General features: G+C 55.6%; 1 protein-coding gene across 1 annotated transcript in view; it reads right to left on the bottom strand.

The window, feature by feature from the left end:
* The window catches only part of LOC134339633 (girdin-like), a 93561-nt gene that overhangs the window by 17975 nt on the left and 60725 nt on the right, over positions 1 to 14861 (bottom strand). The window contains 7 exon segments of the mRNA XM_063036313.1: positions 1624 to 1773; positions 2429 to 2570; positions 7208 to 7335; positions 10791 to 11599; positions 11602 to 12007; positions 14231 to 14368; positions 14457 to 14644. Of these exon segments, the coding sequence (XP_062892383.1) occupies positions 1624 to 1773; positions 2429 to 2570; positions 7208 to 7335; positions 10791 to 11599; positions 11602 to 12007; positions 14231 to 14368; positions 14457 to 14644 (1961 nt within the window).

The raw sequence follows: 14861 nt of genomic DNA, 5'->3' as shown, positions 1-14861 counted from the left end.
CCTGGGAACGGGCACATCCACTGTCTACTTAGACAGACGGAGCCATGATGTAGCCATCAAGGAATCTCTTAAAAGACCCTACCACCACCACCACCACCGCCGGCAGCCCATTCCACACACTCATCATTCTCTGCGTCAAAAACTTGCCCCTGACATCTCCTCTGTACCTGCTTCCAAGCACCTGAAAACTGTGCCCTCTCGTGCTAGCCATTTCAGCCCTGGGAAAAAGCCTCTGACTATCTACACGATCAATGCCTCTCATCATCTTGTACACCTCTATCAGGTCACTTCTCATCCTCCGTCACTCCAAGGAGAAAAGGCCAAGTTCACTCAACCTATTCTCATAAGGCATGCTCCCCAATCCAGGCAACATCCTTGTAAATCTCCTCTGCACCCTTTCTATGGTTTCCACATCCTTCCTGTAGTGAGGTGACCAGAACTGAGCACAGTACTCCAAGTGGGGTCTGACCAGGGTCCTATATAGCTGCAACATTACCTCTCGACTCCTAAACTCAATCCCACGATTGATGAAGGCCAATGCACCATACACCTTCTTAACCACAGAGTCAACCTGTGTAGTAGCTTTGAGTGTCCTATGGACTCAGACCCCAAGATCCCTCTGATCCTCCACACTGTCTTACCATTAATACTATAATTAACAAAATTATACATCATTCACAGAACACACTCCTCCGACAGGACCAGAACCTTGTCGTAGGGTTCGGAGGCTTGTGTGCCTCGATGACCCAGAGAGCTATCTCGGCTGGGGTCAGGGCTTTGTGCTTTGGCTCTTGGTGAGGGTCACCCGTGCCAAACAGGGTCAAAGGGTAGAGGTCAGACTGAGAGTGGCCCACCGGTCCTCCAGGTTTGGGGCCAACAACCCTGACTGGTCAAACACAACTGTTCCGGAAACAGCAAAGAGGAACCCTTCTCCATCTGAGTGTGACAGTATTCCTGAGTCTCCACCCAGAACTTGCGTGACTGACAGGAGTGAAAACCGAGAGGGAGTTACCGACACGATGAGGGAGCTCCGAACCCCGCCGGAGATGGAGGACCTCCATCACTGCCCGAAACGCCGGAGGCGTAACGGGGAACAACGTAACCCAGAACAGAACAAGACGGCGCTAGTGGAAGTTGAGGGGGGGGCATGCTCCGTGGTTGCGGGATTCGTGGTTCGGCCCGTGAGCCTGATGCTGGTGGGGGGAGTTGTTTTTGGAACTTGGAGTGGAAGCCCTCAGGTCCCTGTACCTCCAGGCCCAATGGCAGCAGCGAGGAGGGAGGACCGCGCTGCGGGAGGGGCGGTGAGGAAGGAGCGATGTTGGGGGTTGGGGACGGGGGAGCGTCGTGCTGGTGTAGGAGCTGCGATGGAGGGAGCGTCGCCCTGCGGGAGGGAGCGCTGGCGAGGGGAGGGGCCGACTGTCGAAGGAGATATGCTCAATCTGCCCAATCGGTCCAAGACCCCCGTCCCTTCGTATAAGGAGTCGGCCGGCTGCCCAGTTCCAATGCTGTACGTATCCCCGCCTCCCCGTGGGAGACGGGTCCCGGAGAGCGAAGGGAACCCTGCCCAACGCTCGTCCCCCACCCCCGCGCCCCCGCAGGGAGGGCGGGCTGCTCCCCACCTACCTTCCGCTCCACCTCGATGAGCCGGGCGCTGAGTGGGTCCTGCACGGAGTCGCGGCGTTCCCGCTGGGAATCCTCGGCCTCGCTCCCTGTGCCCGAGCTCCGCTCAGCCGCGTCGCCTTCGGGCTGGGGCCGCTCCAGACTCTCCTTCAGCTGGCGGGGGGGTGGGGGGTGGAATCAGAGAACGGTAAGTCAGCGGGTGGGGGGGGTTCGGAGCAGCAGCCCGACCCTCCTCCCCCCCCCACCGATGGGAGAGGTGGCGGAGCGCCAGGGACGGAGGTGATGGGGAGGGAGAGCCGCAGGAATTGGGGGGGGGGTCAGGAATCAGGGTGCCCTTTGAGAGAGGGAGAAAGGGAGAGTGAATTCCGAGGGGGAAGATGAGTTGGTAGGGGTTGCCCTCGGGGGAAGGGGCTGGTGGGGTGAGCTACGGGGGTGGGGCCGGCAGGGAGAGGGATTTTTCACCCCCAAACCTCTCCCTCCACGGACGCCGCTCGACCCGCTGGGCATTCCCTCTGTCCACTTTGAGTTCCCGCCGTCCGCCGGACTTTGTCTGCCCGCGACGGCCGGGACCTGAGTGGCCGCCCTCCCCTCGACCGACCATCTCCTCCTCCCGCCGATCAGGGTGGGCGAGGTGCTGACGAGGAGGGAAGGGGGTCTGTGAGGGGGAGGTGGTGAGTCAGTCGATGGGGTCCACCAGCCAACCCCGATCCGAGGGGCCGCGGATCGACGCCCCCCACCACCCGGACCTTGGCGCGGCTCCCCGGGGTGTGGGGGAAACAGGGACACACCACACCACGCACGCACCCACCTCCCGCAGCTGCTCCGAGAGGGTAGCGTTGCCCTGCTCGGCCGCCTCCAGCTGGGCGCACAGCCGCTCGATGTGCGCGTCCTTCATCTGTAGCGACTCCCTCAGCACCGAGTCCAGCCTCAGCTCCAGCTGGTCAAACTTACTGAGGGGCAGAGGGCAGAGGGGGGACGGGGGAGAGGGGAGAGGGGAGGGGGGAGAGGGGAGGGGGGAGAGGGGGGGGGGGAGAGGGGAGAGGGGAGGGCCAGAGGGGAGGGGAGAGGGGAGGGGGGAGAGAGGAGAGCCAGAGGGGAGGGCAGAGGGGAGGGGGAGGGGGGAGATGGGAGAGGGGAGAGGGAAGAGGGGAGAGGGGAGGGGGAGAGGGGAGAGGGGAGAGGGGAGAGGGGAGGGGGAGAGGGGAGAGGGGAGGGCCAGAGGGGAGGGGGGAGAGGGGAGGGGGAGAGGGGAGAGGGGAGAGGGGAGAGGGGAGAGGGCCAGAGGGGAGGGGAGAGGGGAGAGAGTGTGAGGGTGAAGATGGGGAGAGGGTGGGGGTAGGGACAGGGAGAAGGTGGGGTGGGGACAGGGAGAGGGTGGAGTGAAGTCAGAGGGAGAGGGTGGGGTGGAGACAGGGCGATGAGACCGGTATAGTCAGGATGGATCTGTGGGCCCAGGGGTTTGTTTCTTACCCCTTCCCTTCACCTGGGTCCCATCTCCTTCTAGTTCCCCCCTCAACCCTTCCCTCCTCCTCACCTGTGTTTCACCTCCCACTGGGTCCCCACCTCCTTCCCTTTCTCCCATGGGCCACTCTCCTCCTCAATCCGATTCCTTCTTCGACCTCTTACCTCATCTACCTGTCACCACCCAGCGTCTCGCTTCATTCCCCCTCCCTCTCCTCCACCCACCTTGCCCCTCACCTGGTCTCACCTATCACCTGCCAGCTCGTTCTCCTCCCCTCCCCCTCGCCTCATTCTGGCTTTCTTACCACCCCCTCCCCCCAATTTCATCCAGCCTGAAACATCGACTCTATATTCCTCTTCATAGACGCTGCCTGACCTGCTGAGTTCCTCCAGCGTTTTGTGTGTGATGAGCTGGGCTCGCTCCCAGTTCCTGGGCATCAGGATCTCGGAGGGTCTAACCCGGTCCCGTCGCACGGGCGCGGTCGCGACAGAAGGCACAGCAGTGGCTCTATTTCATTAGGTGTTCCAACGTCACCAGAGACGTTGCAGATTTCTACAGCGGGGGGGGGGGCGTTCTAACGAGTTTTGTCACGGTCTGGCGTGGAGGCGCCAACGCACAGGGTCGGAGAGAGCCGCAGAGGGTTGTAGAACAGCCAGCTCTGTGGTGGGCACTAACAAGGGCATCTTCCGAATGTGCCCCTTCAAAAAGCAGCACCATCTGGGAACATGCCCCCTTCTCATTACTGGCATCAGGGAGGGGGTACAGGAGCCTGAAGACCCACACTCAACGACTCAGGAACACCATCTCCCCGACTCCCCACACACCATCAGATTTCTGAATGTCGTCCTCTTTTGCACTCTGTTTTTTTTGCAACACAGTAATATTTCATATTCTGAATCAGAAAATGGCATGAGACCGTATCTAGGAGTTAGGTTACCTTCGAACTAGTTATGAATATATGGATCATCATTGCTCGTGCATGTTCTGGGGGTTATGCTATATGGCCAAATATTAATTTCAGCCACTGACTTCAACGACCAATCTTTGGACCTGAATATGGATTGTAGATTAAATTTAAAGTGCAGCCCTGGGTAACAGTTTCCTGGAGCTGTGGACACCAGTTAATTAAAAATCAGACAACGCTGATCAACATTCATTTTGGGTGTCTGGAGTGGGGGTGCGAAGGGGGAGGTGTGAGAGTTGAGTGTCATTCAGAGGAAGCTTTGTAGATACATTGTAGGTATGGAATTGTCCTTTGACCTTTAGCATATAAAACGTCATGCAATGTTGGGTCGAGCAGGCCTCTTCCTCCGCAACGGTCACAGTACGATGGCTGCTGCTCGTTTTTTGTTGAATAAGCCACCTCTGTATCCATTAGCTTCAGTGTTACTGACAGCAGTTCTTTTCGTGGCAGCAGGCATAGCAAATTACTCTCATTCATTTATTACTGTTGTGTCATATGACATCATTATATGCCATGTCGTATGACATCATCATTATATGCTGTGTCATATGACATCATCATTATGTGCCATGTTGTATGACATCATCATTATGTGTCGTGTTGTCTGACATGGGCAATCATGGTCTTTCCATGGTCCTGACATATTTTTCTACAGAAGTGGTTTGCCATTGCCTTCTTCTGGGCAGTGTCTTCACCAGATGGGTGAGCACCCCACCCCCCCACCCAGCCATCATCAATGCTCTTCAGAGATTGTCTGCCTGGAGTCAGTGGTCACATAACCAGGACCAGTGATCTCGTACGACCATCCACCTCCTGCTCCCATGGCTTCACAAGACCCTGATCGAGGGTGCGGGGCTAAGAGCAGGGGCTACACCTTGCCCAAGGGAGGTCTGCAGGCTAGCGGAGGGAAGGTTCGCCTCACACCTCCTCTGGTAGAGACGTATCTCCAAAATTATTCTGTTAGAATAAAAACAGTGCTAAAAGAGAGGAAAATGTTGAGTTAGTATTCGTGAGTTGATGAAATCGGACGGCAGGGGGGAAGAAGCTGATTCTGAAATGTTGAATTCGGGTCGTTGGGCTCCTGTGCCTCCTCCGTGATGGTGGTAATGCGAAGAGGGCGTGTCCTGGATGGTGAGGGTCCTTAATAATGGACGCTGCCTTCTCGAGGCATCAGCTTTTGCAGATGTCCTCGATGGTGGGGCGGGGTAGTGCCCGTGATAGAGATGGCTGAGTTTACGACCCTCTGCAGCCTCTAGCAATCCTGGGCACTGGAGCCTCAGCCCCAGACGGTGATGCAGCCGGTCAGAGTGCTCTCCTCCGTAACGTCGGCAGAAATTTGCTGGTGACGTACCCGATCCACTCTGGCTCCTAATGAAGCAGGGGGTGCCGCCGTGCCTTTCCTGGTGACTGTATCGAAGCGTTGGGCCCCGGGATGGGTCCTCTGAGATGCCGACGCCCAGGAACTTGACTCCTCAGCGAGGCCTGGAGCGATTTCCCCTTCCTGAAGTCCGCACTGTCCTGCGCCGTACCCCTGGCGCAAGTCGACAAATTTCACAACCCACGTCAATGGCAATAAACCTGATTCTTATTCCTTGCTGTCCGACAGAATGTGGAATGCTCCAACACCCGTACAGGCCCTTCGGCCCACATATACGTCACTGAGGCGCGTGAGACCTTCGCACGCTGCCATATTTGTCACCGTGGAGCGGAGAGCGAGTTTGTAAACCTGGCGGGAGCAAAGGATGCTAAGAATGGCGGAGGGTGGTGAGGGGTGTGGGACGTACGGCAGCGAAGGTGTGCCAGGGGTGGGTACAGACACACCCAGCCCTGAGACACCGGGCAAGTTCATTCGATTCCAAACAATTGGTTTATTGATCATTATAGAATGCCTCTCTGGTGCCTCCCTCTCCCTTCCCCTTTTCCCAACCATGACTCCCCTCTCCCTGCCCCCTTCCCACTCTCAGTCCACAATAGAGACCCAGATCAGAAGCAGGTTCATCATCACTCACACCTGTCATGACATTATTTTTATTCCTGAAACAGCAGTACAGTGTAATACATAAAATTACAACAGCACTGGGCAGAAGTCTTAGACATCCTAGCTGTACGTGGTGTAGAACACCTTGGAAAACTCATTAGATTAGATTATGAAGACACGCAGTCCTCTTTTTTTGTCATTTAGTAATGCATGCGTTAAGAAATGATACAAATTAATCCTGCTTGGCAAGGCCTTCTCGTGTCCCCTTCTAGCTCTCCTGTCCACTCTGCAGCTCCTTCCTGGCTATCTGACTCTCTGGAGCCCGGGCTGATCCTTACTTCCTAAACCTTAAACTGAACATAGAACAGAGTCCAGGAACAGGCCAATCGGCCCACAATGTTATGCTTAACCATCCAGAAAGCAAATGAAAAACACCCCAACACTAATCTCTCCTACCGACACCAGGTCCATATCCCTCCATCTTCCTCACATCCATGTGCCTATCCGAACGTCTCTTAAAAAACCTCTAATGTATTTGCCCCTATCACCATACCAGGCAGTACATTCCAGGCGTCCAGCACTCTCTGAGTAAGAAGTTGGCCCCTCACATTTCCCCCCGTCCCACACCTCACCTTCAATGCACGCCCTCTGGTATTAGACGTATCAACCCTGGGAAACAGATACTCCCTGTCAACTCTATCTATGCCTCTCATAATCTTAAAAACCTCTATCCGATCTCCCATCAGCCTCCGGCTCTCCAGAGAAAACTTGGAAAACTAAATAAGCGTTGCAACACAGACAAAATGCTGGGAGAACTCGGCAGGTCGGGCAGCATCTGTGGAAAAGAGTAAACTGTCGACGTTTTGGGCCGGGACCCTTCGGCAGGACCTGCGTTTCCAGCATCTGCAGATTTTCTCTTGTTTGTGGTTGGAAAATTGTTTCTGTCTCTTGACTACGATGTCCCACGAGGTTCCTTCACCCTACTGTCCTTTCCCCTGCCTCGGTGGGACAGACCGACGCACAACCCCCGGGCTCCCTCAAGGAGTTCCACCGCGTGCATTCCCGCCAGCGCACCCCATCCCCAATTTGTGACCCACTGCTCCCGCCTGACAGCAGGACTCTCGGTTTTCCTCGACTCCCCGACCCCACCTCCCCCAGCCCTGGGCCCGAAAGGGTCACTCACCTGAGCTGGTCGGCCGGGGCGCTCGTCACCGCCTGCTCCGAGTTCGGACGCAGCCTCTGCAGTTTGTGGCTCAGGTTTTCCAGCTGGTTACTCAGCTGTTGTGTTTTCAGTTTCTCGTTCAACAGCTCCTGTGGTGGGGGGGGGGGGAATAGACGCAGAGATGGATGCATATGCAAGTCTCTTTACGTCCTGCCATCAGGCAGAACCATTGGGCAGGGTAAGGCTTCTTCCCCCAGGCCGTGAGACCTCTGAACACCCCACTCTCACCCAGATCACATTATTTACGACGGCGCCAATACCAATACCAGTAACGTGCACTTTATAAAAGCAAGGAGATAATGCTGAGCCTTTATAAGACACCAGTCAGGCCGCACTTGGAGTATTGTCAACAGTTTTGTGCCCCATATCTCAGAAAGGATGTGTTATCATTGGAGAGAGTCCAGAGGAGGTTCACGAGGATGATTCTGGGAGTGAAGGGGTTAACATGTGAGGCGCGTTTTGTGGCTTTGGGCCTGTACTCACTGGAATTTAGAGGAATGCAAGGGAATCTCATTGAAACCTACCGAATGTTGAAAGGATTAGATGGGGTGGATGTAGAGAGGATGTTTCCTATGGTAGGGGTACCCAGAACTAGACGACACAGCCTCAAAATTGAGGGACGACCTTTTAGAACAGAGGTAAGGAGGTTTTTTTTCAGCCAGAGAGTAGTGAGTCTGCCACAGACTGCGGTGGAGGCCAGGTCCGTGGGTATATTTAAGGCGGAAGTTGACCGTTTCCTGATCGGTCAGGACATCAAAGGATATGGTGAGAAGGCAGGTGTATGGGATTGAGTGGGATCCGGGATCAGCCATGTTGGAATGGCGGAGCAGACTCGATGGGCTGAATGGCCTAATTCTGCTCCTCTGTCTTATGGTTTACTTGTACATCTGTAAAATATTTTCTATCCGTTAAATGATTGTGTTAAGAATATTTCATGTGTTGTATGGGACATACGGTGCGAGCTTTGCCCACTGGTCCTGGAGGAACATTGTTTTGTTTAGCGGTGTACGTGCGTACTGTTGAATAACAATAAACTTGAACTTACATCACATGCAAACGCACACACACATACGCACATACGCACACATGCAAACGAGCATTTTTTCACGCACGTATACGTGCTCAGAGACACACTCAGAATTAGATTCACTTACTTCTCGAAACATACAGAGGAGTGTGTCGTTTGCATTAATGATACAACACTTAGTCATGTCATCTGCAGAAATTCTCTGGTGACTCAGTAATAGTTGGGCGTATAAAGGGAGGATGGGAGGGTGAACACAGGGCCCTGGTGGAGGACTTTGTCAAATGGTGCAAGCTGAATCATCTGCAGCTCAACATCAGTAAGCCAAAGGAGATGGCGATGGACTTCAGGAGGACTGAGCCGGCCCTGCTCCCTGTTACTATTGATGGTGAGGACCTACAAGTACCTGGGGGTGCACCTGGACGATAGACTTGAGTGGAACACCAACACAGAGGCTGTGTACTAGAAGGGCCAGAGTCGCCTCTACTTCCTGAGGAGACTGAGGTCCTTTGGAGTGTGCAGGCCTCTCCTTCACATGTTCTACCAGTCTGTTGTTGCCAGTACAGTCTTCTATGCGGGTGGTGTGCCGGGGCAATGACATCAACACGGGTGATGCCAACAGGCTCAGTAAACTGATTACAGAAACTGGCTCTGTTATAGGAGTCAAACCGAGCACACTGGGGGCTGTGGTAGAACAAAGAAAATCCTGGCAATTCCCAACAATGTTTCTCACCCTCTGCGTGCCAGCTTGGCTGAACAGAGGAGCACTTTCAGTACCAGACTGAGACAACTGCACTGCTCCAAAGAGCGATATGAGGTCATTTTTACCCCTGGTCATTAGGCTCTATAATGAGTCAACCTATCACCGGGGAAGTGATGACCCCCTCCTGTTAGACTGTTTGAGGCAACTTATTTTTTATTCTTTCTTACTTCTCTTCTAATATTTGTATATCTGTGTGCTTGTAATGCTACTGTGGCGCTGTAATTTCCTTTGGGATCAATAAAGTACCTACTTAACTGTCTAATGACTAACATTCCTGAGGGTGTACAACACATGCCAGCGCCAACATGCCATACCCACAATGCTCATCAGAACAACACAGAGCACAGCAAGAAACAAAGCAACAACAGCAAACAAGCCCCCATTCCTCCCTCCCACACACGCACATACACAACCCTCTAACCCCAGGACAGGCCTCTGGCCTCCAACCTCCAGTGGACTCACATCTCAGGGCTCCGGTCATCGGGCTGTGACTACTGGTCTTCCGATTGACCTGTGGGATTCTGTCTGCAGTATCAACCCTGGGACTCACCAATGACCTGAAACTCCAGGCCTCCAGCTCTGGAGTCACTGGACACTAGGCCTCGAACTCTGGAGTCGCCAATGATAGGACCCTGAACACTAGGCCTCGAGTTCCAGAATCGCCAATGACAGGACCCGGAACACTAGGCCTCGTGCTCCAGACTCGCTAATGACAGGACCCAGAACACTAGGCCTCGTGCTCCAGACTCGCTAATTACAGGACCCTGAACACTAGGCCTCGTGCTCTGGACTCGCCAATTACAGGACCCTGAACACTAGGCCTCGTGCTCCATACTCGCTAATTACAGGACCCTGAACGCTAGGCCTTGTGCTCTGGACTCGCCAATTACAGGACCCTGAACACTAGGCCTCAAGCTCCAGACCTGCCAATGACAGGACCATAAACACTAGGCCTCGAGTTCCAGACTCGCCAATGACAGAACCCCGAACACTAGGCCTCAAGCTCCGGACCCGCCATTGACAGGACCCTGAACACTAGGCCTGAAACAGCAATTTCAGCGACACGTGTACCTGGGTCAGTTCAGAGGCCATCATGCCTCCTGCCAGCACAGAGCACCGATCCCGGAACCTACCGACGGCTTGCTGACGTGTTGGGCAGGGAGTTTGGTGGAGGGGCCACCAGAGAGGGGCTCATCCTAGCTGATCTGTTACCCTGACATCCAACACCCGCATTTGACTAATTCCCCCACATCCCCTCTCCCTAACTCCCAACCTTACACCTAACTCCCCTCTCTGTCCCCAAAACCATCTCTACGGACCGAAACAAATCCCTAAGATTCGGCTAAGTGTGAGTCGTGACCTCCACAGGGACGTGGATACACACACAGATGGGTACACGCATACACACACTAACGAACATACTTCATGCGTGTATAGGTGCCCATATGCAAAAACTTTGACAAACTTCTGTAGATGTGTAGTGGGGAGTGTATTGACTGGCCTGGTATGGAAACACCTTGAACGGAAAACCCAACAAAAGGTGGTGGATCTGAACAGTAGGCCTCGAGCTCCAGACTCTCCAGTGACAGGACCACAAACACTAGGCCTCAAGTTCCAGACTTGCCAATGACAGGACCCTGGCCCTGTCAATCACGGGTAAAGCCCTCCCAACCATTGAGCACATCTACATGAAACGCCGTCGTAGGAACGCAGCGTCCATCATCAGAGATCCCCACCATGGGCCTCAGCCTCCTTACCTCTCGCACCGAGGCCAGCTGTCCCTGCTCGGTCGCCAGCCGCCGTGCCAGCCCTGCGCTCTCGGCCTCCAGCTCGGCCAGGCTGCCGAGCAGTTCGCCAACCCGGCCGGCCTCGGCCACCAGTCGCCGGTTTTCCTGCTCCAGCCGGAGGATGCGGGCGTTCTGCTCGTCCAGCGAGGCCTCCAGCACACCGGCCTGCTGCCTCAGGCGCCGTGCCTCCTTCTCCAGCTGCCGCTTCTCCTTCTCGGCCTGGGCCGAGGCCTCGCCCAGCACCTCCTTCTCCTGCTCCAGGCGCCGGGCCGCCGCCCAGCCCTCCTCGGCCTCCCTCTGCCTCCGCTGTGCCTCCGCCTCGGCCGCCTCGGCCTCCCGCTCCAGCTCGGAGACGCGGCCCTCGGCCCGCTCCAGGGCCCGGGCCTGCCGCCGGGCCTCGGCCCGCAGCGCCTGGCAGGCCGACTCCAGCTCCTGGGAGCGGGCTAGCGAAGCCCGGAGGGAGCCTGCCTTCTTCCGCAGCTGTTCCCTCTCCCTCGCCAGCTCTGCCCTCTCTGCCTCTAGGGCTTGTCGGGCCTCCTCCTCCTCCTCGGTCTGGTGAGTCTCCAGGACCCTGGTCAGCCTGTGGCCCTCCTCCTCCTTCTCCTCTGGCCCACAATAACTCTCTGGGGCCTTGCCACAGTCCTGGTTCTCCACCACTGCCACCTCCCTTGTGGCCTCACTGTGGTCCCGGGTCTCCTCCTCCGGGGCCGTACAATGCCTGCAGCTTTCCTCCTCCAGACCCTCAGGGGCCTCGCTGCAGTCCTGGTTCTCCAGTCCTGCATCACTTCCTCCGGGCCCCTCGGCAGCTGCCAGCCCCCCTCCTCCTCTTTCTTCGGGCCCTCCGGCGCCCCGCCGGGGTCGCGTGGCCCCTCCCCCTCCGGGGCCCAGCGCAGCCTGCGGCCTTCCTCCGCCTGCGGCTCCCGCCGACCCTCAGGGGCCGCCTCCACCTTCGGCAGCTCCAGGCCCGGGCTTGGGTCCCCGCCCAGGCCGGGCCGCGCCTTCTCCCGCTCCGGCCCCTCGCGCTTCTCCCCCGGATCCTCCAGCTCTGGCCGGCTCGGCGGCGATGGCGGCCCGCTCCGCCCCTGCGGTTGGCCGCCAGGTGCGGCCTCGGATCCGGGCTGGGGTCGCTGCCCCTGGAGGGCCGAGGACGGTGCTAGGCGAGTGATCTCCAGCCTCAGCTCCTGGACCTGTGGGGGGGGGGGGACAGGGAAATGGGGTGGTCAGAAATGGCAGCTGTCACTCGGGGGGGGGGTGAGGGCGGCGTTGGGGGTGAAATACTTCAAACGGTAATGCTTTATGCCACAAAAAAATTACAAATTTCACAGCAGGGATGATAAACCCGATTCTGATCTTTCGGTCCGGATGAGGGGCTCTCAACACAAAATGTCACCAGTCCCCTTCCCTGCACAGACGCTGCCCGACCCACTGAGTTTCTCAGCAGGCTGCTTATTTTTGCTAAAGGATCCCACACGACCTCTTCACCACATTGCCCACCTTTATGGAACCCGAGGCTTGTTCAATGCTCCCTCCGACCCTGACGTTCACTGTGGATATCATAAGCTACAGGAGCAGAAGTAGGCCGTTCAGCTCATCGAGTCTGCTGGAGCGTTTGATTAGGGTGCCCTCTTACAGAGTCATAGAAAAGTACGGTACAGAAACGGGACCTTCGGCCCATCTAGTCCCTGCTGAACCATCGACCTTCACCGGGACCATATCCCTCCATACCCCTCCCATCCATGCACCTACTCAAATCTCTCGAGCGTTGAAGTCGAGCCCACGTGCACAACCTGCGCCGGCAGCTCGTCCCCCACCCTCGCGGCCGCGGAAGTGCGTCCGTAGCCCTGAAGCCTCTGTGAATTTGCGACTTATGTGAAACGTGACATGACAAATTGGAACCTGCGTCACCCCCAGAGTGCTGTGCTGGCTTGGACTGAGGCTTACAAGAAGCCTGTATGTGTGTGTGCGTGCGTGTGTGTGTGTTTTATGGTAGGAGGTGTATTTATGATGAGGGATGTTCTGACAACAGGGGAAAACAGGAAATGCCCGTCATGGGGGGAAGAAGCCTCAAAAAGGGTAAATAGTCTGATTAACCAAACAGATGGGAATAAGGGAGAAGTATCATTAAGGTATATTAGAAGACCTAGCTAAACGGTACCCTCTGAGTGAAGAAGATTCCCCCCCCACATCTTCCCCTTAAACTTTTCCTCTCTCTCATCCTTTCTTGTTTAACTCTCCTCTGCTTGCTTGTACTTTTATGTAATCATCTAAATACATGCGTGATTATTCAGCGAATTTCCCAATAATTATGGAGGAGCTGCTTGGGTACTTGTCTACAAACGTCTTAGCAGGATTTGAATCGGGATATTTTAAAGTTTAATGTTATTGGAAGGTGATGCAATTGGCGGAAGTGTACATAATTCTCAACAACCGACGTTGAGTTGGGGGTTTCACTTTAAGGACGATGGTCTGACGCGATGATGTAATTATGTAAAGTACTTTTACCGCCTGCTAAGTTCTGTGTTGGTTTGTCAATAAAAGTGAGTTGTTGCATTTCCCTTAAACTTAAAATGCCTCTGCCATATTTTTATGAATATTTGCATTATCTCTGGATTTTTTTGTTCTGAATACGAGAAGACCACGGCTACTTTCTCATTTGTTCTCCCATCTCCTCTTCCCTCCAACACTTAATCAGCCAGTTTTGTGCATTATTCTCGAACCATTAGATTGCAAAAGTTTCACGATCCAACGGGAGTTCGAGCCCCTGATTTGCCGCGGAGGAGACTGACGGATTGGATGGGTGATGGGCCCCAAGCACCCGTTGCCCACCCATCCTGGTGAGACCCCACCTGGAGTACTGTGTACAGTTTTGGTCTCCAAATTTGAGGAAGGACATTCTTGCTATTGAGAGTGCAGCGTCGGTTCACGAGGTTAATTCCCAGGTCTGTCATATGCTGAAAGATTGGAGTGACTGGGCTTGTATACTCTGGAATTTAGAAGGATGAGGGGGGATCTGATTGAAACAGTTAAGATTATTAAGGGATTGGACACGCTGGAGGCAGGAAACATGTTCCCGCTGAGGGGCGAGTCCAGAACCAGAGGCCACAGTTTAAGAATAAGCGGTAGGCCATTTAGAATGGAGTTGAGGAAAAACTTTTTCACCCAGAGGGTGGTGGATATATGGAACGCTCTGCGTCAGAAGGCAGTGGAGGCCAAGTCTCTGGATGCTTTCAAGAAAGAGATGGATAGAGCTCTTAAAGATAGCGGAATCAAAGGTTATGGGGAGAAGGCAGGAACTGGATACTGATAGTGGATGATCAGCCATGATCACAGTGAATGGCGGTGCTGGCTCGAAGGGCCGAATGGCCTACTCCTGCACCTATTGTCTATTGTCTCAAGGTGTGTCCCGATACCTCACGGTTCCAGTCCTCCCGCAGCGTCCGCAGACACTCCTCAAGCCGCGATTTCTCCGCCAGTAGTTCGGAGTTGTGCAGCTCCGCGTCCCGCACGCCCTCCTTCTCGGAATCCAGCTGGGATTGGAGTCTTTCCAGCTGCAGAGGGAGCGAAACAGAGTGAGGGGCAGTGTGTCTGTGTGTGTGTCTCCCCGCACCACCCCCGCGGCTCCCGCTCTCCCCTTACCGCCGTCTGCAGTTGCTGCCGCTCCTGCTCCAGGCCGGCAATCCTGGCGCTGCTGCTGATGTCAGCAGCCCTGAAGCTCTGCCGCAGCTCCTCGTGCCTGCGCCGCAGCTCCTGGTTCTCCCGCTCCAGCTGCACCAGCTGCCGTGTGGCCGCCTCGCCCACCTCCTCGCTGAGGGGCTTCGCGGTACCTGCGGCGTGGACAGGACACCTGATTGGCGGCCGCTGTGCCCGCGCCGTCCCGTCGGTGCCAAACCCCTGTCATCGCCCTTTCCTCCTCCTCCTCTCCCAGACCTCCACTCTCCTCCCTCTGTATCTCCCCTACAACCCCACCCCTCTGAAAAATCTTCACCACCCCCTCCCAACTGGCTTCATGAGGGGACTCGGCAAACCAGGAGAAGGGGTTCA

Source organism: Mobula hypostoma, chromosome 30 (genome assembly GCF_963921235.1).
Source record: "Mobula hypostoma chromosome 30, sMobHyp1.1, whole genome shotgun sequence".
Taxonomy (NCBI): domain Eukaryota; kingdom Metazoa; phylum Chordata; class Chondrichthyes; order Myliobatiformes; family Myliobatidae; genus Mobula; species Mobula hypostoma.
Note: the sequence above shows the minus strand (reverse complement) of the source record. Positions and strands in the feature narration are given on the sequence as shown.